The sequence below is a fragment of the Anoplophora glabripennis genome, unplaced genomic scaffold (genome assembly GCF_000390285.2).
Source record: "Anoplophora glabripennis isolate ALB-LARVAE unplaced genomic scaffold, Agla_2.0 scaffold35, whole genome shotgun sequence".
NCBI lineage: Eukaryota > Metazoa > Arthropoda > Insecta > Coleoptera > Cerambycidae > Anoplophora > Anoplophora glabripennis.
Window position 1 is genome coordinate 493,689 of NW_019417117.1, and position 27,426 is coordinate 521,114.

Below are 27,426 nucleotides of genomic sequence, written 5' to 3' on the forward strand. Positions count from 1 at the left end.
TTGACTTAACTATCAGTATAAAACGAAACGAGCTTACACAAAAAAACACTAAACAAGATAAATTGTAAAAATTTGGTAACAAATACATAACTCAACAAAAGCTACATTTACAACAAACTAATTACAAATATGCCTGCCAGCCATGGAACAACCTGCATAAATTAGCTGGATCAACGGCCTGCTGAATTAAAGTGGCGACTTGGTGTTCGATACTCGTCGAATGACCCAGTTCGTTGCCCTGCAGCTTTTCTTTGAGTCGCAGAAGAGCTCGCTCGGCTGTAATGTTCACAGTAGTGTTTTCTGAAAACATAAACAGAGACTCATAGAAATGGATTATGTAGATATAATTCCACTAAAGCCAATACTGAAGGAGTTACCATAGAAATAAAACATTTCTCTGAAGATGAGAAGAGAACCTTTTAATAAGTAAGTTAAAAGTACTTGAAACAACATTTGTTTCAAGAATCGTGATGGAAAGTTTAAACATCCAGAGAAAACAATTCAAGTGCTCATTACCCCATATACAAGGCTATCCAAAAGTCCCCGTACGGCAAAAAAACTTTCGAAGAATGCATTATGAGGAAAAATGTTTCAGACAAATGTGTAAGGATTTTTTCCTGGCTATCTGATGGTGATCTTGGATTTGACCTTGACTTTGACCTTCAAGGCCATTTGAAGGTCAAGTTAAATTTTTTAATTGGGAAACTCTAATTTTTATTGTGGATTTGGAAAGAGCAGGAAATTTTACGTTTAACTATGACCTTCAATAATTCCTTGACCATGACCTTCAAGGTCAAATGTGGGTCGAGTTCCAAAGTCCCGGTACTGCAGAAAAACTTTTAAGGAATGCATTTTGGGAAAAAATGTTCCAGACAAAAGTGTGAGGATTTTTCCCTGGCTATCTGATGGTAATCTTGGCTTTGACCTTGACCTTGAAGGTCATTTGAGGTGAAGTTTTTTGAATGGAAACCCCTACTGTATATTGCGGATTTGGAAAGAGCAGGAAATTTTATGTTTAACTATGACCTTGACCAATTCCTTGACCATGACCTCAAATGTGGGTCGAGTTCCAAATGTCCCGGTATGGCGGTACTCCCGACCAATTAACGCAAGGTGGTGTGTATGCCCGACCAATTAAGGCAAGGTAGCTGTAGTCCCGACCAATTCTTATATCCGTCTAGGAATCTGCCAAAATGTTGATAGAAAACATTTTGACCACAGGTTGTAAGCCTTGTCTTAACTGGCCGAGATGGTGAGCCATTCCTTAACTGTAGGGGATCGTTAGCCTTGCCTTAACTGACCGGGCTATCTCCTTCACTTAACTGACTGGAATCGCTAGCTACAGTGACTGAAATTTTTAAAAATTCTTGAAAAAATCTTAAAATGACCTTCAAATACTAGTTCAAGGTCAAGAGCTTGATTATGGTCATATTCGTACAATTGTTTTTCCGTTCTTCCTAACTTATCAAAAAAATTATAGTTAATGCAAATAAATTAACCTGACCTTGACATGATCTTGAGGGTCATTGTCAAAGTCGTACTTGAAGGTTAAATTTCAGCTCATTTCAAATCCTTAATAAAAAATAGGGGGTTACCAATGAAAAACAACTTTGAATGAATGAACTTGAAGGTCATTGTCAAAGTCATGGTCAAGACCATATTTGGACGTAAAATTTCCTGCTCTTTCCAAATCCGCAATAAAAAATAGGGGTTCCCATTTAAAAACTTAACTTGACCTTCAAATGACCTTGAAGGTCAAAGTCAAGGTCAAATCCAAGGTCATCGTCAGATAGCCAGGGAAAAATCTTTTGTTGGGAACATTTTTTCCCAAAATGCTTTCTTTGAAAGGTTTTCAGCCATACCGGGACTTTTGGATAGCCCTGTCTAATTAATTGAATACGTAAAATGTGTTTTTCTTAGATGAAATTATTTGTAATATTAAAGGAAATATATAATATAAACAATATAAAACACTGACGTGACGTTTATAACTTACCTTCCTCAATTTCAGACGACAAATTCCTTATATCGTTTTCATCGTCAGTTTGACGTTTGTTGGCCTCTGCCGAGGTGACAGTCCATACATACAGAGGATCGTAAAGCAGAACCTCCAGTATTGTGATGATAGTTTGAGAGTTTTGTCGGAGCACCTCCATCGTTTTTTCACATGACCTGCAAATTAAATAAATAAACTAAATAAACATCAGTACAAACACAAATTCTAAATTTCCTCACCTTCTAAAAATACCCTCTACTCCGGACACCCCCATTCCATCAATGATATCTCTCGTTAGCCTGAACGGCACGGTTTCTGGCGTGGGCAACACTCTTCCCTGTTCAAAAGCGATACCTAAAGAAAATTAAACAAGTAGAGCGAGGTACAAATATATTAATTCTGTTGTTACCGAAATCTATGTGTATCACTTCAGCAGTGGTTTTGTCTATAAGAATGTTGCTAACGTGACGGTCTCCGATGCCCAAAATATACCCGCACATACTGGTAGTGGCGACGCTGTGAATGTATGCCCTACGTCGCTCATACCAGATAGTCGGATGGGGAAAGGAGGTCTCGAAGAATTTGTGGAATACGGGCTTAAAGATTTTACAAATGGTTTTGAATGTAGCAAGTCTCTCTTCGGGACTTTTGTCGGCACATCTCTAAAAATTAATTATTTTTTAAATCTCATTCAATGTATATGAACGAGTAATTGTCAGTGAACCACTGTTGATCGATTCAAACAATCGAACATATTTTCATCAACATTAAAACTAATAATAATAAAATTGTTATTTCCATATTTTTCGAAGTTTTATTATTTTATTTTTCTGGAATTATTAATTTTGTTGTAAGGTCTGTAAATATAAAACCGCTGTCAATGAAGTTACCATCAAGTTGCGACATTGGTGTCATTTGCTTTGTTGACGTCTAACAAATACTTTTAACTCATCACAACAATACAAGTTTCATATCCAACATAGTGTTGAACGTGTCGAATTTTGGGCCTGAAAATTACAATTTGCAGGCAGCATTGATTTTCTGTTACAACTGCTGCAGAATCGCATCAAATGTTTGTCAAAAGTTACGGTGAGCATGCTCTTGGTAAATCACAATGCTTTGTTTTGTTTAAAAAATTTAAAAATGTCGATTTTGACGTAAGAAATGAAAAATGTGGGAGGCCACCGAAAAAATTTGAGGACATCAAATTGCAAGCATTGTTGGACGGGGATGACGCTCAAATGCAACAACAACTCGTGGATCAATTAAATGTGACACAAAGCCATCTCCAAATGTTTGAAAGTCATGGGAAAGATCATGAAGATGGGAAAATGGGTTCCGCATGAACTGAGTGAGAGACAATAGGAATAGTGAAAAATCACTTGCGAAATGCTGCAGTCATCGAATTGTGACTAGCGATGAAAAGTGGATTTAGTTTGAAAATCCTAAGCGTAAAAGATCATGGGTAACTCCAGGCGAACCATTGTCATCAACTGTAAGGCCACACCATATGGACAGAAGACAATGCTTAGTGTTTGGTGGGATCAGAAGGATGCGATCTATTATAAGCTGCTAAAACCTGGAGAAGCTGTTAATACTGAACGTTATCGACAACAAATGATCGATTTGTATTAAGCTTTGTGTGAAAAACAAAAAGAATATCAAAAAAGGCAATACAAACTGATTTTGCTTCATGATAATGCACCATCACACACACACACACACACACACAGCAAAACTGGTCAAGGAAACAATTAAAGCGTTTAGTTGGGAAATACTTTCACCTGTCTTATTCGAGAGAAGTGACTCCATCTGATTACCATTATTTGCAACGATGGACATGCATTTGCTGAGTAACGCTCCACTTCTTACGAAAATGTATGAAAATGGCTGGATGACTGGTTTTCCTCAAAAGAGCAACAGTTTTTTTGGCGTGGCGTCCACAAATTCCCAGACAGGTGGGAAAAATTTATAGCTCGCAATGAACAATAAAATATTTTTCATCATTTTCATACAATAAAAGTGTACATATTTGGTATTACAGGTATTAAATTGTCATCAGTTGTGCGTGAGATATGACCTACAAAGCATATGTCACCTTAACTGTCATTATTACTCAAAGCCTACTGGCACAAAGCAGAGTAGTTCTTTCACACGATGTCATTAGTAAAAAAGTTAGTTTTGCCTAGTGCCCCACTAGAATGTCCCATTAGTAGGTCGCTCTCTGCCAGTAGGTACAAAGCAGCGCTTTGTATTAGTAAGCATTAAGACACAATGACATTTAAGAAGATGTGACATATGCTTTGTAGATTATTCCACGTTAGTAAAGTTCTTTGTAGTGGTAAATTTTTGAGTCTGTGTTTTGTAAATTTCAATAAACATATCAATTTACAAGAAACGATAGTGGTATTGGGTCAAAAAGCTGACGACAACTGGATCATTTGTAAATACATACAATAGCAAAAACGAAATCAGCTTCTGTTACCTCTTAAAAATGCACTTCATTAATCTGAAATAACTGAAAAGTTAAAAAAAGTAGAATCACAGAAATAGCCAGGATGCCTGAAATTGCGATGTCAAAAGAGAGTAGAATTATTTTTGAAAAATTGAGCAAGGCAAAGAAAAAACAATTACCAAAGAAAGTGAAACAACATAATAATGATGTAGTAGAAAACATTTTTAAGTATAACGTCAATAGCGCCATCCGGGACGCAACAGGGTTCCAAAAAAAGGTCGACGGCAAATTGGCGCTAAGGACCAGGTACTTCTGCAAACGACTCCACACCAAGAGGGACTCTCCAGCGAACGCTCGCCTCGACAACACGTCTTTTAACACAAACTTAGTTTTCAATCAAAATACTTAATTTTTACCGTTGGGAGAGCTTTTTTTATTTTTGCTGTACAGCGAAAGCAACCCTCAATACTATGAAACAGTATCATATTTTCTTCATGTGGTGTAATACGTGAAAGATTGTATAAGCTTCTCAAAGTACTAAAATATTGTTTTAATAATTCATTACTGTTTCATTCAATGTGAAGAACATTCGTATAGCAATGCAACGATCATTCATACAAAATATTTGTGTTGAACTTACCCTTATCATTGACTTACAAGTCAATGGTGGTTTGTCGTTAGGTCGGTATATCTGATGGGCACCAATTTCCTTATCTTTACCGATTAGATAATCCCCGATAAGCATACTATTGTCTACCCATTGCAATATTCCACTTCTCATCGACAGCGGCACGATCTTGTAAGTCCTTATAAGAAGATTCCTGGTCTGTTTGTTAGTAGCCAGCAAATTATTCATTATAGTGAACACCTGCTGCATAACCGCGTCCTGACGGAGGTCGTCGTGCCCCTTCAAAAGCTGCGATCTTATTTCTCCATCCGTACCGCGACAAGTTATCCTTTTAGGGCAGTTTACTCCTCCGACGGGGTGGTATTCACTACCGAAAGATGTTATACCAACTACACTCGAATAGTTGCAAGTCTTACTGACGGGCAAATTATGTGTCGGCAACAAAATGTCATCGAAGTTCTGAATCCTCATGATCTTCTGGTTCCTCGGAATCTTGAACACTTTCTGTTTGTCGTCCGCGTTGCTGTCGTGATAATAAGCCAATTCTATCAGAGCTTGGGACAACTGTTCCAACTTATTAATGTGCCTACGAAGCACATCTGTGATCTTTAATTTTTTAATCATCTTGTTTGCTGTGGATACCCTGGCGTCATTCGAAGAAGTTTTCGTTTTGGAATCGCTGAACTCCCGATCCTTGTGCGCATTAGCCAAAGACAGAAGGAGAGGCAGCGTGTGATGTGGATGTTCTACGGCACATTTCTCTACGATTTCGTTGACTTTCCTACCGTACAAATCAGTATCGTTTTCCGTGATGTGTGGTATTAACTGCGGCAGCATCGTGATGTATTTGTAACTAGGCAATATATCTATCTGGGTATCGGATACAAGTTGGTTGTTTTTATTTTCAAACAGCAGAGACATTATCCGAAATATTTTAATGTTGTTCTTGTCGGTATGTTTCAAATTCAGGAAGTAATATCTAGAATAAATTTGCCATGTTAGTCGTTGGACGTCAAATACTGCAAGTTCTTAAGAAGAAGACCTCCAGACTTTTACATTTCTACATAATCCAGTGGTTCTCAAACAAAAGAACTACACAGCTCTAATTTTGGCAATAACAGCCAATAATGTCACACATCTTAGAATGAACATATTCTACATTAGCATCTTTTAGATAACATTTCGATTACTATTTTATTAATAATTAAATTAGTTCTGATCTGCAAATCCGTCATAGCAATATTTTGTTAAATTTGCTGACAACTAAAAATTCAAAAGTTTTTGCCTCAAAAAAACTGATAGTGTAAATGTTCGTGGAAAGAGTTCTGGTTGACCACCAAAGGGCTACTGTGAGAGAAATTACTGCGGTGTGGAATGATGTTGTCAAAGTTAATAATTTATTTCCAATTTTCTTCACTATTTATTGATAGAAAAGTGATGTTATAAAACTTGGTACCCAGGGGTTTTTTGCGTTATGTATGGTGTAGAGGGCGCCACATACAGCATATAAAGCATTTTTAAACCGTCCTAACATTTTTGCCGTATGATTTTGGAATGGCGATGAATGAAAGGACGATTTAACTCAACTTACCTTAGTTCAAAATTGTTTTGTTATGGCGTAATCAAACAAACTGCAATACGACTGCAAAACAAGCAATGAAATGAAATTGAAAATATGTGAATTTTATTAATTATGCAAAAACACTTCAAATAAAAATGTAAATGTAAATTCAAATGTAAATGTTCAAAATAACCACGGTTTTAAGGTTACGCCCTGTATCTCCGTAATTATCATCTTTTTTACTAAGGTAAGATAAGGCAAATTGATCTATTTTCATTTTGTGAATTTGTGGTAGAATTTTGTACAGACCTTTCAGGGACACACTGTATAACAGGCAAGGGTGAAACATTGAATTAAAATGTCTGTTATTATTTATTTGAGTTATTTTTTAAGCTGAAACGAAAAACGAATTTAAAAAAATTCCTTGTGCTAAAGGGATGATCTTATAAATACAGAGTGTAAGAAGTTTGAGTGCCATTACTTCAGCATGAGATAATCATAAATGAACAAAAAAGTTGTATATTACAGGGGCGTAAGATTAACAGTTTTCAAAATACAGCGAGTATTAATATTGAGGAGTTTCATCACGTGTCAACAATGCTTAACTTGCTAATGCACACACGCAGATTTGTCCTACGGACAAAATGTAAACGACTGTTATTTTGAAACATTTAGTAAATTTCAGTTGTTTTCCAGTTTTTAAATAAATAAAATAAAAAGTATTGATTTTGAAGTACAAAGATACTATTGTGCTTAAATTTTCGATTGAATTTTAGTAATTATGAATCTCTCAAAACAGAAACTTAACTTTTAATCAAATTACGTAATTGAAAAATATGTAATTAAAGTACCCAAAGATTCAGGTTGTCCAAATAATAATATGTATTAAAAATAATTTAGGTACTTACCAAAAAGCAAAATTCAATAATTTTTAAACGCACAAGTACAAAACAAACTACAACATATGCTCAAAATGTTCACCACAATTTTCGATGAACGTACGACACCTTCAAATCCAATTTTCACGCACTCGCTGTAAAACACCTTAAGAAAAGGAAATAGTGGTACGCAAAAAACACTCCGACATGGTCAAATCCAGATACCAACTGAATTGCGTACTGGTGATTGCTGCCATTGTTATATTGCTCGATATGAATTTTATCAAATTTTAAATTTATTATGCTAATTATTTTTTAGAATTAAGCATAAAGAAGTTCAAAAAAGTGATAAACATTGTATTTTATGGTATTCTATGCACGCATTGTCAATATTCCTTAATTAATTGAATTTTTGTACATCAAGCTGGAGATTTTGATATTTTTTTTCTCGGAAATGGTTGAGTTTAGGACCCATGTCATATAAGGTTCTTTTGTTTATTTTAATGTATTCTATCGTCTGTTAAAATTAAAACAGTCAAACTTCTAACACCATGTATAGTTTTGCCTAACCGAAATATTTCACACTAAGAAAAGTAATTTAACACAAAGTAAGTTAGTGTAAACAAACAAACGACTTAGACACTTATTATCTCATAATTTTTTGTACAATACCTACCTCAAGGCTATTTTTAAGAACTGATTTCGTTCTTGTTTTGCATTTTCAATCTCGATCGCGTCGATGTTGCTCTGCTTAACGTGGATGTTTGCAGCTATAAACTCATCTTTGGTTTTCCTACTTTGTTTTTGAATTTTCGAAGCGGTTTCTTTTGATTTTTCCATGTTGATCACTTTCCTTTGGAAGAGATCAGACTTCATGTATGTCATAACCTAAAAAATAATAATTTTCTCAAAATACAACCCACGTTATATCGGGATTTTAGCACTTCTTTTTTATATTTTACCTGTTGGTATCCCTTATCGGCAAACTCGGCTAATTTATCATACGTGTCCAAGATATTTATGCAATCTTCTTGATTTTTCTCGACGTTATTCATTAATTTCGTGGATTTGAGAAAATAATCGGTGATTATAGTTATTCTGCTTTCCGAGAACGTTTCGCTCATGTACTCGCCATACAACTTTAAAGCCGCAGATTGCAGTCTGAAAATAACACATTTACACATTTTTTAAAAACATCCTGTATGTAGGCTTACCTGTTACTTATACTTTCATTCTTGCAAAGTTTATTTAGAATGTGATGCGCTATTAGTTTATTGTTGAGCGACCAGGATATCTGAGCGTCCATCAATTGAATCTGCATCTGTAAGTCGTCGCTCAAGTCGGACATGAACTGTAAGTGGCTCAAACTCGTTGAAGCAATATTAAACTGTTTCTCTCGTTTCGCTAAATCTGAACAAAGAACATCATGTACTTAGGGTTGATATCGAGATAACGATCTTACCAGCAAAATTTAGCAGCATTTTAACCAGATAAGTTTTCAAAGTATCGTCCTGGTGGTTTTTCAAGTAGTCCATCAACATAACAGTTCTCTGCGCTATTATGGGTTCGACATAATGAAAATCGTTGGTCTTAACGAGATCGTCTTGCAAGTCCCACTTATTCAAAAGTGAAATAAACTCGTTAGATTTAACGGCACACTCAAAATCTTCCAATTCGTTAAGCGCTTGAAGCTGGGTGAGAATCGGGTAGATGTTTTGACTGCTCTCCAGACTTATGTGACGGAGATGTTCTATAACACACAAAGCCTGGGATTTTTTAGCTTCCGCGTAAGCGTACTCGTTTTTCTCATGCAGAGCTTTCAACGAGTAAAACCTATATTTTTCAAAGTCCTCTGGCACAAACGAGTTTTCTGTGAAATCGAAACTCTTATCGATCGTGCTCCATTGACCTAACCTCCACAAGCATTCGTATTGGGATTCGTCCGTTTGTTTGGAACAGAGAAGCGGTAATTGGTACAAACTGCATTTCTTTAAGCTTTCTATGAGGTCTTTCCTAGCGGATTTCACACCATGTGAAATCTGGGTCTCGTAAAACTGGTTCACTTGGTCCCAATTGCCCAGTTCCTTGTAATGTTCTACTCGGAACTGGGGTTTCAAAAGGAATTGTACGCCACAACCAGGCAGAGCGTCCAAGTCACCTATAGCTTTATACGCCTGAAATATGGATAAAAAAATTGTCACAATATAAAACAGCCTAATTTAAATGTGCCATGCATTTTACAATAAAAATGTACAGCATTTAAAAAAAATCTGGGGGAAAAATCTGTCAATTAGCAACAAGATGTAGTTGTGCTCGGGCATATGTAACAGATTTCTGGTCCTGCTTATACAGGGTGTTTTTAAATTAAGTAGCAAAAATACCAGTAGTAGTACCAGTAAATGTAGAGCCAAAAAGAGGATTGAAGTAAAAATACCTTATATGAAAGTTGCACCCCTGAGGTAATATACCCTCTTAAAGGAGGGGATTAAAATTCACTTTTTAATTTTTTTCTTTAACATGAGGAATGATAGAGACACAAAACTTGGTATGAGCATCCTACTAATAAAGAGACAACTTTTCAATATTTATTCGATCATTGGCGTATTTTATAAAGGAGGGAAACAGTAACCCCATTGCAATATTTTATTAGAAATTTTATATATGAAGCAAATTATTTATTTAAAAATATTTATTGGGAAGACTGCTTTATTGCGCAACTTTTTTACCTCTTGTAATTTTTCCATAAAACCGATAGTTTTCTAGTAAAAGAATTAGATGCGTCAGCGCTCACTATAGGGGTAATTGCGAAAATTTGTAAAAATAAAGTAGGCGGATGTCATAACAAATAAATTGTTATTTATCATATTAATAAATTGACACTTTTTGTCAATAAGCTGGTAATTTAATAATAATATTAAGAATAATTTGCTATTAATTAATGAAAAATGTTTGATGACTATGGGACATGTATTAGGTAAAGTTATTTATCTGAAATAAAATTTAATACAAACGAAAAACAAGAAATGCAAAATTAAATTTAAAGAATATTCTCGAAATAATTTCCATTTTGCTGCAAGCATAACCTAATACATCTGATGAAGTTATAACGCACTCGCACAAAGTTCTTGGTTATTGCGAGTCATCTGCTGCTTGAAATATTCTTAAGCGTAGTTCTTCTAAGGAGGCAACATGAGTGGCATAAACAATACTTTCTATGTGTCCCCACAAAAAGAAATTCATAGGCGTTAGGTCAGGCCAACAAACAGGGGCATCATGACTACGACCAATCCAACGATTCGGATAATTTAAATTTAACCATTCTCTAACAGCAAATGTACTATGTGTAGGCGTCCCACCGTGTATATACCACATCACCTGACGTGTAGCGAGTGGTACATCCTCAAGTAATGTTGGAAGATTTTTGTTCAAAAATCTAAGATACTCGGTCACTCCAAGCCAGTGTGGAATAATAAACGGACCTACTAGAGTATTTCCTACAATTCCCATCCAACCGTTTAAACTGAAATTATGTTGACATCTCGAAATAAATATTTCATGAGTATTTTCTTCCGATCATGAATGAACATTATGAAGGTTTACTGCACCTACTCTAGGAAAATTTGCTTCATCGGTGAAAATTATATTCATTAGGAAATTTAAGTTATGCCTGGAAATATTAATGTACCATTGACATAAATCCAGGCGGTTAGGTAAATCAGGGTCAATCAATTCTTGGATGGGTTGATGGTGAAAAGGGTATAAAATATTTTCATGAGCTACATTCCACACAAGACTATGAGAAACTTGCAGTTGCCTGGGCACCTGTTTTATGCTTGTACCAGATGTTCCAGTATAGCTTCCTCAGTTTCAACAGTTCGGACATTACGCCTTCTTCCGGCATCCTCACGATTGGGCTGAATTTTACTAGTTTCGCGAAGCCTTCTTTCCACCGAGGCCAATGTTTGTCTATGAGGAATCGGTCGGATTGGATTCTTTGGTGGTATAATCTTACTGCAGCGTTACTATTTTTTCTAGATTCGATAAACACTTGGAGCATGTCGACATATTCGTCATTGGTATAAATATTATTTGCCATAATTATTCTGATAATAAATTAATCAATTGGTACTAATTATTGGTTGACAGAAAGTGTCAATTTATTAATATGATAAATAACAATTTATTTGTTATGACATCCGCCTATTTTATTTTTACAAATTTTCGCAATTACCCCTTTAGTGAACGATGACGCATCTAATTTGTTTACTAGAAAACTATCGGTTTTATCGAAAAATTACAAGAGGTAAAAAAGTTGCGCAATAAATCAGTCATCCCAATAAATATTTTTAAATAAAATGCGTCATATAAAAAATTTCTAATAAAATATTGCAATGGGGTTGACTGTTTCACTCCTTTATAAAATACGCCAATGATCGAACAAATATTGAAATGTTGTCTCTTTATTAGTAGGATGCTCATACCAAGTTTTGTATCTCTAGCATTCCCCATGTTAAAGAAAAAAATTAAAATGTAAATTTCAATCCCCTCCTTTAAGAGGGTATATCGCCTTAGGGGTGTAACTTTCATACAAGGTATTTTTACTTCAATTCTTTTATTTTTTTGCTCTACATTCACTGGTACCATTTTTGCTACTTCATTTAAAAACACCCTGTATACTCATGAGCACCGCCAAGGTGGAACAGTTGGTTTATTTATGACTATCAAAATTAAAAAAAAAAAACATATTGAATCAAGTTTTTGCAGTTTGTTTATTAATCAATATACAGGGTGTTAAAAAAAGAGTGTAAAATATTTAAGGAGGTAATAGTATGAACCAAAATAAGCAGAAAAGTCTCAATAAACATGGGTCCGCAAAGTAATGGTTGCGAAGATATGGAATGTTTTATGTTTTTTAGCCCCTTATTTTTATTTTGCAAAAACGTGTATTTTCTTATAATAGTTGGTTGATGTTTAGTGAAATAAACAGTACGTATTTGACAGTTGTTCTCAGTGCACAAGTTTTCTTTCGCTATGGCTGGTTACTCTAACGCAGAATTAACAGACATGCATTTCATGTATGGTCGTGCTAATGGGAACGCCACCGAAGCGCGACGTCTTTATGTTGACGCTTATCCAAATCGCCAGATTCCTTCACAACGCATGTTTGGAAGAATTCACCAAAGATTGCGTGATACCGGTTCCTTGAGCAAACAGTGCCATTTATCCGGAAGACCAAGGTCGGTATCCACTCCTAGAGCAGAAGAAGAAATTCTAGCACTGGTAGAGCAGAATCCAGGTACGAGTGTGCGGAGAATATCAGCCGAGGTAGGAATTAGTGGTCCTCTTGTTTGGAGAATCCTTCACGAGCAACTGCTTTATCCATACCATGTGCAACGAGTACAGGCCTTAAATCCAATAAATGATCATCAAGCACGTTTGGTTTTTTGCCGCTGGTTTCTACGTCATGATGCTGAAGACCCTCGTTTTCTTGCAAACATTCTTTTTACTGATGAGGCCGGGTTCACAAGAAATGGAGTGTTTAATTTTCACAATACGCATATTTGGGCCGACGAAAATCCTCATGCTCTAATAGAATCTGGACATCAGGCACGTTTTTCATTAAACATTTGGATGGGTATTGTAGGTGACAGGTTTCTAGGTCCTGTTGTTTTACCAAACCGATTAACAGGCGCTGCTTACCTCAACTTTCTGCAGAACACACTGTATGAGTTTTTGGAAGACATTCCTTTGAATCAGAGGCAACAAATGTGGTTCCAGCATGATGGTGCTCCAGCTCATTTTTCCATGGCCGTTAGAGAGCATTTACACCAAACTTTTCCACATAGATGGGTAGGAAGGGCCGGACCTGTTTTATGGCCTCCAAGATCGCCTGATCTGAAGATTTCTTTGTTTGGGGATATTTGAAGATATTAGTGTATGGTACTCCTGTAAATAGCCTGGAAGAGCTGCAGCCACAGATTAATCAAAAGTGTCAAGAAATACAAACCAAGGAGGGTGTTTTCGAAAGAGTTCGAATATCATCGAGACGAAGATGTCGTGCCTGCTTGAAAATGGACGGAGGGCACTTGAACATGTTCTGTAACTTTGTTTTTTGTTTGTTAAAAGCTTCCTTTGTCGGTTTATTCCTAATAAAATAAAATGTTTGAAAAACGAATAGTGGTCCATATCTCCGCAACCGTTACTTTGCAGACCCATGTTTATTAAGACTTTTCTGCTTATTTTGGTTCAAACTATTACCTCCTGAAATATTTTACACTCTTTTTTTTAACACCCTGTATTATTTTAAGGATGAGAAGAAGTTTGAGTTTCTAGTAAACCTAAACGTTACAAGTAAAATGTTTAATTTTAGTAAATGTCACATTTCAGTAGTTGTAATTGATAGTACTTACGTTTCTCAGGATGTTCTGTAACGCCTCCCCCACACATTCCTCTTCATTTTCGTAAATGAAGTCCAGCATTGTCGAACCGATCAAATAATCGGCTGTTTTTTGGCAATTTTCAAGTTCCTGTATCTTAGCTTGACACCACAATTCCGAATAGAGAAGTGCAGAGAAATGAGCGGCACAAAATTCTGCAGCTTTCGCAACTTTTAAGTAGTTCAATTCCAAACTCCCAGATTGCCTAAAAAGTTATCACAGTTAAAATACTGTTAAAATAACTGTTTTTATTATACCCACCTCATTTTAGATTTGGCAGCGTAACTTCTTTGAAGTCTTACAAACCCGACTACGTCCAACATGCATTTTACCGATTTTTTGTTGATGGTAATGGAATTCTGCGCGGTATATTTTGGCACTGTAAGGCTCCAATGTCTTGAAAAGAAGCAGTTTATTTTCAGGGACAAAATTTCATGTATGTTCTTATCGGTTGAATACAAAAGTAAGTTCACTAGAAGAGGCAAGAGTTTTTCACACAATGCAGGCTGCAAAAAAAATAAATTTACTTCCCGGATATTTGCGATTGTTACAAAATTTACCACAACTTTGCACAACGGGATCAATTCTGGTAAATACGATTTGTTCGTGAAGGTTTCTAACAGTGACGTCACCAAAGAGATAATCCATTTTCTATGGCAAATAACGCCATCTCCGCACCATAATTTGTCTTCATTAATTTTGTTCACAAATAAATTTGTATGCACTGCCGTGTTTGAAGTGGGGGAAGATTTACTCTTTGGGAGGTACGGAGCAAAGTTCTTTCTATCAATATTGCCATATCCAAAGTTTACTTCTGAACCTACAAACAAAAACTTGAATAGGGTTGTGCCGCTACCACCTAAATTATCAAAGTCTCCACGCTTTGTACATAACGTCAGTTCAAAAGTGGTAGATATGTTACAGAACAAACCAATAAAATGATAGTGATATCAAGATTCAGTAAAATGAAATAGATGTATGACGTGTGTCGTCCCGTTGCAAAACCAAACATTTTCTCTTACTCCGTTATAGTTGTGTTTTATTAAGTAAGTGTACAACCTCATAGTTATTTATTTCAGTGTTCAATTGTGTTTGTGTGTCTTTATTATTAAATTTATATCTGACAAATGAAAAAGTAGGTATACAAAAAAGGTTATGTCCAATTGGTTATGTTCTTGCGGCTAGCGTTTCCTTTGAAGATTAGTGGCAATATTTGTATTTTCGTAATGCAATTGCAAAAGTTATCGAGCAAACCAATAGACTGCATACAGTCTATAATTTTCAAAGTGGTTAATTTTGTTAAATGAGGCCAAATTGTTTGCAAAAAAGTGTGACCAACTACTCCCAATTTCATAAATATTATGTTAAATTTTGACCAATTTGAAAGCATTTAAATTGAGATTTGGCATATTGGATTTATTTCCTTGATACAAATGTGATGTTCACTTCTTTACGATTTTTTATTACCATATTTTTAAAGTTACAAAGTTTGTTGTTAGATGCAATCGACTTTTGCCATTTGATCAATAATCAATTCAACTTAATTGGTACAACTTAGTTCATTTGTTCGAAAGTCATGAGCAAAAAGATTGTTATATGTTTTAGCTACTTCTCAATTTAACTAATATGTTTGAACAGGTCAAAGTCCAACAAATTTAGCAGTATCAGTCTGAAACATATGCGGGGACAATTTTCTTTTCTGAAGGGGTCAAAAACGGTAGTATTATCCTTTAATATGATGGATATTTTAAAAATCTACTAAACGACATTATGAGAGAACGTTATAAATAAAAGCAAGCTTCCACACGACTCATGAAGTATTGCTTTTGGCACGCTACCACTTTTTTATAGTAGGTAGTTCACCAATAGCCCTATTTTCCACATTAAAATAACAATTCCCCAGTAAAGAACATTCTAACATTAACAAAATAAAAAGTTTTTCAGGTAATAACACAAATAATCATGAAAAACCTGAACAATTCCACAATAAAAAAAATGCAGATATAATAATATAACAATAAAATAACAAAATAAGATTTTTTTCTAGTAATAACACAAATAATATTGAAAAGAACCATAATAACAATTCCAAAAATACTGCATCTAAAGACAATCACCCAGTCAGTTTCCGGTACTCCATTATCACTCATCATTATTACTATCACTATCACTATTACCGACATTGATCAATCCTTTTATATTGATGACTTCATCAACTATATTATCTACATCCCACATTTTCTTTTCCTCTTTTTTAACGAGATTAATACACTTTCTCCAGTCTTCTGTTGTAACGTTTTCTAGTGCTTTCTTAAGATGGCGTTGAACATCAGCCAATTTAAATGATCTATTTTCTTGAGCCACTCCCCTTTAACTTGTGCCCAAATTAACTCGATTGGGTTTAGTTCACAATGATAGTGGGGCAATCTTAGTACGGTAATTCCACGGCTTAGTGCTAATTCATCCATGAGTTTTTTATATTTATGGGCATGTAGTTTCACAAGCTGAAGCAATTCTGCTTTTAAGCTGCCTTCCTCCATGACTGTTGTGGCGTTAATTCTCATTTTTAATGACAGATCTTGGTTTCAAATTTCCAATAATTTGTCCAAACCACTTCTCGTACACCTCTGTATTCATCTCTTCGTGATAGTCTCCCGTTTTCCTTGTTGAAATATTAATTCACCATTTAACGCAAATCCGTCTTCACTTCCTTAGGGGTAATTATCAAACGGCGACCTTTTCCAGATGGCTTTTTTAAGCCCGTTGACCAGACTTCAATAGCTGCTTGCAGTGCATTTTTCACGTTTTCATCCTGCCAAACTCTTTTCGTTGGCCCATGTTTCATCTGCATAATAAATTTCCTTTCCTTGCTTCTGAAACTCTTTAATTTTCTTGAGATATTATCTTCTCCAACATATTATTTCATGTTTCTCAACAAGAATACTCTTCCTATCTATTTTCCCATATGTAAAATTCATACTACTGTAACACTGTAAGAATTTTATATACATTAGCCTTTGAATCTCATGGGTGATCTCGTTGCAGGCAATGAAATACACGTAAAATCATTTTCTTTTCACTTACCGTTCGAGCGGCTGCCTTTTTTGCACTTGTCGATGATGATGGTCCTGGCACACCTTCCATCGTTGAATAATTTATTTCACTTTACCACCGCAGAGATAGGCCGTTAATAAAACTAACAATAAAAATACGCTCGAATTTACCTATACCGACAACCATGCCGTTAAAAGTATTTCACTGAACTGCCGATAGTGAGCCACCAACAAAGACAAATTTATGCCCATAAAAACATAAAACACACCACAGAAATGAGACAACCCCCAAATCCAAAAGCCAAAGGCTTGTGCGGAAGGGGGCTACACTTGAAAAAACACGGACAAACACCCATTATCCATCGACATTGCCAGTGCCAACACCGGGGATCGAACCCGGACCAGAGTAGGAAGCCTAGCCGAGAAATGCTTGCCACCGCACTCTCGATCGACTGCGCTACCGTGGCGATAAATAAAATAAAAAAATAAAATGAGTTAATAAAAGACAGCTAGAACACATGGGTCGCCAGTTTGGCGATATTGCCACTTATTTAGGAAAATCATAAAGTACAGTAATAAATGAACAAGTCGATATTTTATTAAAAGAATTTTTGTATATTTTGCATATAAATAACAAACACTCGGGCATAAGCAACATGTTCTTATAGTAAAACGCATTTAACATAGACTTTGCCCTATTCAAACATATTGGTTAGAAATTAGTAATTACTTATATTAAATTTTTTCTCACCTGCGATTTTTCTGCCTTCCTTCGAGTCCAAAACGAGATAAAAAGCTTCGCTAGCAGTCTTTGCTACATTAATATCAGCATCGACTATGTATTCGGTCAATAAGGATATAATATGGCCAGTGAGGAGTTCGAACGGGGAACATTTTATGTCCAAGACCTCTTTCTCAGGTTGTAATACGAGAGTAGTTAAATTAGAAGGCCCCAACTCTCCCAGACATTTTATTGCCTCGAATCTCATCTATAATAAATTAATTATTAACACTTCAGTGTAACCAGTGGTAATATTGCAAAAAAATATATACTTACAGCTTCGTTTGTAGAACAACTCATTTTAGCCAACATGCAGACAAGTTTGTGCAAAGAGCTCTTCTCGCAGTCCTCAGAGAAGCCTCTGATATTGTCGAGCTTCTCGTACAAGGCTTTCAACTGTTCCTTTTCCTTGGACAAGAGACTCCTTAAGTGAACCAAACTGTCTTGTCTAGTGGAATCATCTTCATGCTGCAGAAAGAAGTTAATCTCGTCCTCTAGGGACGCTTCCGCATTCTCGTACTTGATTTTTGTGTGAACGTTTCGAACACTGTCGAATTTAGGGTCTTGTGGAAATTTGTCCAATTTTTCGATTGCTTTCATCAAGTGACAGGCATTCTGGACAATTAGAAAATGGAGAATTTCTACGCATTTGTCAGACACCACGTTTAACGTGACGGCATAATTTTTCAAGGAATTTACAGTGAAAATTAAAAATTGCTCGAAAGTTTCGCTGAATTTGGGTAAAATGTTCTTTAGGAATGAAGCCGTGAAGTTGCTAACGGCTGTGATAAAGCTCACAGTTTCCTTGTGATTTTCGATTAAATTTATCAGAGTGTAGATTGTGTCTCTGATAAAAAAATATTGACAGTTTGTTTCAACTTCTAAACTGTTTACTACGATGTTTATCCAAGCCGTATATCGATGGAATGATTTCAGCTTGTTTTCTGTTGTGCAGGCACTATACAGATCCGTTTTTAGAACCAGTAGAACTTTTTCGAATTTACTGAGATCGTTTTCCAGTAAAAACGTCACGATGCTTGTACCATCACATAAAAACGACTACAAATAATAACATTAACACAATCAAATATTACTATAAACTACTTTTACCTCAATAAATTTTAAGCAAATTTCTAACTGACGCAATGACATATTTTTTTGAGAGAATATAACGGTTTCCCCAAAATTTTCCAAGATGTATTGTTCGTCGGTCAGGAATCGTAAAATGCAAAGCAACGATTGGTCTAAGTTATCGATCAGGATTTTTTTAAAGCCATCTAATCCAACTACTTGGCTGTAATACATGAGAATTTTATTTGTCGACATTATCGTGTCCATATTTTCTATATCGTCGCACAAGGCACGTCCAAAAATTTTTGCACAAGATTTCTGTAAATGAATCAGTAAGAAAATTTGTACATAAAACACATGTTAGCGAAATTTTATACATGCAATTACCTGCACGATTTCTTTTTCACTAAATCCCATCTCTTTGGCAGTGGTAATTAAATCTTTCCTATCGGTTACAATGAGTAACGGTATGCATGTGTTAAAATACTTAGAATAGAATTCTAATTTTGTTTCACAGTTCAAAAGTTTAAAAGGAAAATTATCGATAACGCGTCGTTCGGTCAACCACTTTTCGAGCAAGTAGTCCAAATACTTTTCCATACAATTTGTTTCCGCTTCGCCATATAAATATTTGTTTATTACATCCAAGATTTTGTTAACCGAACCTGAAACATAACGATTGTGATCCTGCACTAAATATTAGAAAGAGTTTGAAGAATACCTAAATTCTTTATATACGTAAGCTTTACTAAAACGTAAAGGGACTCTTCGATCCAACAGTTGGTGCACAGAACTAAACTAGAAAATGAATGTAACACGCTAGCCGTTCGTGAGATAATTTCGTCCGTTCTTCTTTCTTGTGTTATTTCTCCACTAACCTCAAATACCTCGAGACTCTAAGAAAATATTACTTCATGGCAAGAAAACAATAAACAAGTTATAAATACTAACCTTTTCATACATTTTGGAAAAGATTTCTTCTTGCCGGTGGAAGTCTCTTAACTGATTACTCTTCGACATTACTCGGAAGAATATAACCAACGTTTCTATAGCTTTAAACCTAATTTCCTGGTAATCGCTACAGAGAAAATCAGGTACATGGTACACGACATTTACGCCAGACCAACGCGAAAATTTATTTTCCGAGTCCACCTGTCAATGTTATAAAAATAAATTGTGTCATAAAAACGAGAAGAAAACGAAGATCACCTCAATTAGTTGCCCTATACAATTCAGCAAAGCTAAACTCACGTCCGGTCCATATTCTTCACGTTTTTCATAGAAAGGTTTCAACAAAGCCACCAAGGCAACTTTATCGCTATCGTCGCTTCCTGCGGCGAAATGTGGATAAAGCACTGAAAACATTATAATGTTACCGTTGAAACAGTAAAAAACACTGTACTTGCTACGCACCATTAAGTGTATTAAGAATTTCAACAGCGCTATCACTAGAGTGATACCTGGCAATACACATTTCTTCAACGGATTTTAAGATATTGCCAAGTACCTTGTCTGGTATGATTCCAGTTTTCGAGTACTTAAGTCCTTCCAAGAATGTAAGCAGCTAAAATTCATATTAATTTGTAGGAATGTATAGAGCTATCGCTATTTAAAATACCTACCAATTTGTAATCTCCCTCTATATTGCAATTGTAATTCGGCATGGCCAAAACTTCCAATATATTATTCTGATTTTGGTTTAAATTTGTACTCGATACACAACTAAAACTAGATAAGGCCTTAGTGAGCGCTTTTTTCAGCTCAAATTTTAGTTCGGATGTTCCTTCTTGTTCTGAAATTGGTCAGTTTCAACAAAAAAAGGAATCAAATAATTTATATGGGATGTTGTCATATTTTTTTATACATGTAAAACTCAATACAATAAACATCTTTTTCAAGTACTATTTTTTAAAAAAACTTTCAAGAACTCATAATTTAGAAATCAACATTTATTTTGGTTCTACCCCGATTTTAAAGAAATAGGTCGCTAGCCTGGTCCACACAAAAAGATGAGCTCGAAGTATCAACGGATTAATTTTTTCTCCTAATTATAACAGGGGCATGCAGTAAGTTCTTGTGTGTTAACTGGCATATTAAATACTAAGTTTATCATCCAACACCATAAAAAGAAATTACAAGGGTTGAAATCTGGCGACTTGGCTGGCCATGTAACTGGCCTTTTGCGAACTACTCACTTACTGGGATTACCAAACTCTGTTGGGGTGGTCTTTTGGCTGTAAGGCTTGAACTCATTGAACATGAAATGGATAGAAGCATAGACAGCATAGACTGAACTGTAGAGGCAAGCTGGCGAAGTCAACCATCAGCCTAACTTCAGTCCAGCCAACCTCGCGCTCTCAGTCACTGTTAAACATTCCCTGTGTTACATCGCCCTCACAATCCTCTGTAATATGTTCTTTACATTTTCAAGAGAAGTATATGCGTATTAATAAAAACGGCGTTAGAAATTTATCCAAAAATGAAGTGAGAACTTTAAAGAAAAATGACAATTTAAGAAATAGAAATATAATTTTTTTTTAATAACTCCTATAAAAACAGTACCAGTATACCCAAGCTACAGAAACATAAAATTGTGTATCATAAGAACTTAGGGGACAGCCTAGCCGGGTGTCTTGGCCTATGGATTTCGATCAGCCGAGGTAAGTATCACGGACGCAGGCTGGAACTTGGATGGGTGACCTACGGCAGGCTCGGGGAAGTGGCTGTGGCAGCCTACCAGAGACCTGGGTCGCTCAGCACCTTCCGCCTGCTGTCAGGCTTGAACTCATTGCACATGAAATGGGTAAAAGTAATTTTCCCATAATGATGTCCAACTTTTTTTTAGTTCAGTTTAATTTGGCGGAAAATTTCTTGAGTATCTGTTGGTGGATCTTTGTCAACAAGATTCAAAATTTATTCTTTTCAATGCAGGTTAGCCAGTACTTTCCTGCATGCTCTCCACGATATTCCCGTAAATCACCACTGTCGCCCCCTCCCAAATCATTGTATAAATTGTAGTCGTTATCAATCTCCCGTGATGGGGATGGAAAAACAAAAATATACCTAGCTGATCCCACCAAATGTAAAGCAGAAGCCCAGAAATAGAGATCTAATATTATTATCTTTGTCATATCAGTAAGTCAGCGCATGGCCTTTTTTTTAGAATTAAATCAAAACGTGTTGAAATTTGATATCGGTAAGTCGCTGATTGTGAGGAAGAGCCTTTTTTTGCAAAAATTGTAAGCTACGCCCATGGTAAAACGTAAAAAAACTTGTAAGAGGCAAATATTACAGCTCACTGAACTGATCTATTAAAATTTTTGTAATTTCAATTGATTTTTCCTCAATAATTCTCAATTTAAAAGATGTAAGGTAAATAAAACAACCGTATCATACTATCTTAAATTGAGATTGTTTAGGCTTAATAGAACGTTAGATCATGTATTTGTCTTTAAGGTTGCTACAAAAAAGTTTTAATCTGCAAAATTTCATAAACTACGTCGTTCAACACGGTCATTCGAAACAAAATATTTTATACCCTTTTTTTTGAAAAAAGAACAATCGTTAATCAAAAGAAGATGCGTGTTAACTATTTCATGCAAAATTTAAAACAAACAAATATTTAAAAGCAATAGGAAACTACCGTACTAACTACGATAAAGTTATTACCACTAACCATCTTGTAGATCATTCAGAACTCCAACCAACGTCTTCAAAAGATCAAAAGGAACGATTTCCTTAGTTCTTGACGATAAAACACAATTATTATTATAGGAAAATATTTTATCTAATATTGTGACACACTCGAGCAGTCTTTTCTTCTCTCTATCACTTTTGCTTTGGTAAAACTGGAATTTCTTCAAAGCGCCGTAATTTAAAATTCTCTCTACCAACTTCATCATTAAAGAACTGTTTATAACTGATTCTTCCAAAATTCTGTATTTCAGCATGAAATTCGTTACGTTTATTAACAAAACTATTACGTTTAACAACAATTCTATGGATTGTGAGTTGATTGCGTCTACAAAATTTCGCACGATGTTCGTGAAAATCTCAAAAGTCTTTAAATCCATGTGGAATGTCATGTCCTTCACGTGTTTTTTGTCATTTTTATTTGGCATACAAATATTCCTTTCAAGAATGCTTTTGAAATAAATGTCTTTAATATCGCCATATTTCTCTGAATATTTTTCTTCTATATGTTTGTCAGAGTCAACATTAGGCCACTGCCTTAAGGTTAAGTTGACAAGGAACCTAGCAGTTGTCAAGTGGGAAAGGTAGTCATAATCTTTTAAGCTTTGTGAATTTAATATGGAGTTCATTAACTTTTCTTTTTCGGAATTGTCTAATTTTGCAAAATGTAATTGCTTTAATACAGTTTCCAAAGTTTTTATGCTCTCCACAGAAGTGTTCAAGATGCCTGATGTGTAAGTTTGAAGGATAGTATCCAGGTCTACTATCTTTCTGGGGATGAGCTGTCTGAGAAGGGTTTCGGTTAATTCTTTGTGCTGATTGAGGCCAAATGCCCTGAAAAGGAATAAGGTCATTCATCATTACCACGTATAAACTCAGCAGAATAATTAAGGGAGCAAATGTTTGTAGTGGTTTAGTGATTTAGGCTGTAACTTCGAGAAAAAAGGAAAGCATCTTGAAGCTTGAAGATTCTAGTTTTCAAATCTTGAGATGAAAACTTTTCTTGAGCATTACTCTCGGTACAATCAAAAGAAATAATGAAAGGCAAATTTACAAATTTTTTTTTCAAAACTACCCATGGGTTCAGAAAAATTTTTTCTGGCTTAGTCAATGCCAGGGTCATTTAACCTGATTCTTCAGCTTTAATTTGTTTTTTTTTTTAATTTTCTCTATGATTTTTTCATATTGAGATATCGGCTATTAAGTGGTCACCTTTTTTTTTATCATCGATATCCATGAACTAATGAGCGTACAGCGAACAGAAAGTGGGTTTTGGAAACTTGAATCAATCTTCTTCAAGGGCTTTTTTGTATGTTTGAGACAAAACCAATCGTTCTATGCTCAATATTAATTTGAAAAAGACTAAAAAAAATTACTTTTTCTGCTGTTTTGGAAAAACAACGATTACTTTGCAAATTTTGCAAAAAGTACCCATGTTTGTAGGGTTTTTTTAGCTCAATATATGCCCATGAGGCCTGTCAATTTTGAAATTGATTGGTCGAACCGTTTTCCATTCCTGAGTTGTCAAAGTTTTATAAAAAATTAAAGGAACTGGTTTATTGCTACTTAAACATCAATTAATGATGATGATGGAAAAAAAATATTTGCGGCATTTTTCTCACAATTTCGCGTTAAAAACTCATCTACCTGCGAAAAAAAAATGTCAAAAAAATTCATTTGTTAATAAAATTTAAGAAATTTTTTTTTATGAAAAAAGTTGCGTTTTGGAAAAAAAATTTTTTTTAAAGGGTTGAAACTTTCGAGAAATGAATTGTATAGCGTTGTATGTAAAAAAAATGCATGAAGATTCATTAAAATTAATGCAATTAATTTTAACTCGAAATACGTCATGCGAATAATAAAATCGCATCAAAACTGAACAGAAAATGATTTGGTGTAACTTTCTGAATATTTTGAAATTTAGAAAAAAAAATTTTTTTTCAAAATTTTAATTAATTTTTTATTTTAACTTTTGAAATATTCAAAAAAATTCTGAAAAACTATATTTTTTAAATCGATTTTTTTTAAATTTTGAATTTTTTTATTCGATATTCGACAAAATATTTATCGGAGGAAGTCATAACAGTATAAAAGTCAATACAGCACAAAATATCCAACAATTTTTTTAAATCAATAATTTAAAAAAGTTGTACCTAATAAAAAAATAGTAAATAGTATTGCTAATAGTAAAAAAATTGTTGTATATTTTGTGCTGTATTGACCTTTATACTGTTATGTCTTCTTCCAATAGACATTTTGAAAGTATTCAGGGCCGTACTCAGGAAAAATTTTAATTGATAGCTAAAACAAGCTAAAAACCTTTTTAAGCGATTACAATACAACATACAATACAATCATCTAATTCAAAATTAAAAATGACTAGATCTTGTCATAAAAATAGCAGCGACATATTTAAAAAAATGAACCTGATGATAGCCCCTCGAAGACGAAACGTCAAATTGCAAAAATGTTGACGCCGTTGGATAGAGCGAAAAAAGTGGCACTGTAAATATGGAATTTATTTTAAAATTCGTTTTCAAATAAAGCCAGAAAACAATAAAATGATTTTGCAAAATTTCGGGTTTTCCGGATATCTCCGGAACTACGCGAAATTTTAAAACTTTCTAAAAGGCATATTGTTAGGTATAAAAAAACACAACTTTTTTCTCATTTGAGCCACCCCATATCTCTTACCGTTTCCTAGATCCTAATGCTATCCCATCCTTATCTTGGACACACTGTATACAATATTTTTTTTATTCGCAATTAATTCTGCGCCACACATTATATTCCTTTTATATCACTGAACTTTTAAAAAGTATGTATAACAAACAAATTGCTGTTATTTTAAGGTGGTAATGGTTAAATCTATTTTAAAAATAAACGAGCAAGCAAAAAGTCTGCAGTAAATAAGTTAAATAAAAAATTAATTAAAAAAATTGCCTTTCCTTACCTTAACGTACTTTCTCCAATAACCTTCCATAACTTCTCCACCTCAGATTTACAATCCTCAATGGCTACTTTATCCGCAATATCCAACATCACAGACAGGCAAGAATATGTGTTAACAATAACGTTGTGATCATTCGACTCTATTTGTATGCTTGAAAGGGTCTGCAATAAATTTAAATAGTCCTCCCAATAAAGTAACTCTGGATATGCCCTTATTATGCACTGAACTATATATATCCTTAAAAATAGAATCAGAATAAGATAAATACATAAGAAAGGTGATGTTCCGATCTTACCAGAACCAACTTTTTGTGCTTTGTATGTCGTTTACATACTTCTGTAGAGTCACTTCAACTCTTTGTCGTTTTTGAGAGCCCTCTGATATAATGCTATCTACAGACATAGATACATCCAAATCTGGATTTGCGAACATCTAAAATATAAATTTGAATAAACAGATAGACGAAACGCAAAAAAGTATGGTACCTGACGACTAACTTCAACAAATAACAAGGCGAAATCTTCCAGTAATATGGTAGAATTGCCTTTTGTGATGAAAAATGAGCAGTTTTTCTGATGGTACTTGAAATAAAAGGTGATTTCTTTATTAAGTAAGCAATATATTAGTTTCAAACACTTTCTCCAAATCGACCAACTGAAAGCATAGGCACAAGGGTGTCCCTCAACTACCCCATTGGGTTGATGAATTGATACTTGTAGAAGAAAAAACTTCACAAGTTGCTCCTGTAATGCAGACCTTGGAGATCATAGAGATATTTGTGTTTCTTCTTACCTTAATCCTTGCTTCTCGTCCGTTGAGTTCATAAAGGTCCACAAAGTTTGAAATTATGTCTTCTCCAAACTTGCAACAAGACACTCGATTGTCTTTAGCAGTCTAAAAGTGCCAAAAATATAACTCAAAGAATTCTGATAAAAATTAAGAGCTTAACTCACGTTTCTACAGAAGTCGAAAGAAATATCCAAGACATCTTCCTGTTGATTAGAAGGTGAATTTTTAGATATCCCTAGGCAGAGTTTAGTAAAAAATTCAAACTGTTCCCTTAATAAACACGGTGGCAGGCCTGAAGCAGGTCCCCATTTCACCACTAACATCAAACATTTAAGTACTAACGTCTCAAGAGTTCTTTCTTCACATAATTTTTTTAAAAATCTAAACAGTTCTGTAAATGCAACACATAATTAAAAGAAAAGTTATTTTATAAGTTTTTTTTTACCAGCCCAATCTGCACTTGCTATCCTACCCCTACAATTTGCATTAAGTAAAATATAATCCTTTAGCACCAATAAAAGCATCGCATCATAACATTTTTTCATCCGAGAGTCCTTCATGCACCCTATTATATATCCTACTAGTTTAGAAATGTTTATATCATCAGGTGCTAAAATAAAATATATAAATTGTTTTATTTAATACTACAAGGTCATAGCTTCTTTTCTCATCATAAAATACATTTAAAAAATAAATCTTGTACCTCCCCTAACAGCAGTCTTAATAACTTGAATAAATAACTCAGCACTGGGATATTTAGCATTCGAACTACCTTTCTTTTTCAGGTCTTCCACAATTTTGTCGGCATCCTAAAAGCATAAGTGTAGTAACATTGTAATAATATATAAAAACTCTTACTCTTCTTAAACAGTCTTGTACAGAAGATATCACTTGCTTCCAAGAGACAGTAGAACCTTCATTGAGAAAGGCTATAACTTCCTCATTTTCTAACAAACTACTTAACCTGTCGCAATATTTCTTCCTATCTGATATTTTGTGGCTCTCTATGTGGACACAACACTCTTCCACTTCATTCGTTAAATTCATTTTTAAAATATTTTACATTTACTTGCTATAAAACTAAATTGTAAGTGTTGCAAGTACACAATCTAAATTGTCTATACAAAAATC

General features: G+C 34.7%; 1 protein-coding gene across 1 annotated transcript; it reads right to left on the reverse strand.

Annotated features, from left to right (window-relative positions):
* On the reverse strand, nt 1-27,418 carry LOC108912590 (serine-protein kinase ATM). Its single transcript, XM_018717863.2, has 30 exons — nt 27,154-27,418; nt 26,999-27,104; nt 26,741-26,905; nt 26,460-26,686; nt 26,299-26,400; nt 25,992-26,249; nt 25,802-25,938; nt 25,507-25,743; nt 22,537-23,387; nt 20,483-20,652; nt 20,274-20,424; nt 20,070-20,215; nt 19,812-20,012; nt 19,582-19,756; nt 19,248-19,525; nt 18,900-19,178; nt 18,066-18,848; nt 17,760-17,997; nt 14,516-14,775; nt 14,217-14,461; nt 13,929-14,160; nt 8,981-9,692; nt 8,733-8,928; nt 8,481-8,679; nt 8,195-8,406; nt 5,092-6,058; nt 2,406-2,658; nt 2,236-2,350; nt 1,997-2,172; nt 1-300 (listed from the first exon to the last, which is right to left on the reverse strand). The coding sequence occupies exons 1-30, from the start codon at nt 27,340-27,342 to the stop codon at nt 122-124; spliced, it is 8,439 nt and encodes a 2,812-aa protein (XP_018573379.1). The 5' UTR covers nt 27,343-27,418; the 3' UTR covers nt 1-121.
* Between the last annotated feature and the right edge of the window lie 8 nt (nt 27,419-27,426).

Bases quoted from the DNA above. Each gene is read 5' to 3' on its own strand.
- LOC108912590 (XM_018717863.2), bottom strand. From the start codon at position 27,342: ATGAATTTAACGAATGAAGTGGAAGAGTGTTGTGTCCACATAGAGAGC. The intron at 26,687-26,740 runs GTAAAAAAAAAC...TTGCATTTACAG, and splicing joins AGCAAGTGCAGATTGGGCTG to AACTGTTTAGATTTTTAAAA. The intron at 14,776-17,759 runs GTGAGAAAAAAT...TTTTGTTTGTAG, and splicing joins GGAAGGCAGAAAAATCGCAG to GTTCAGAAGTAAACTTTGGA.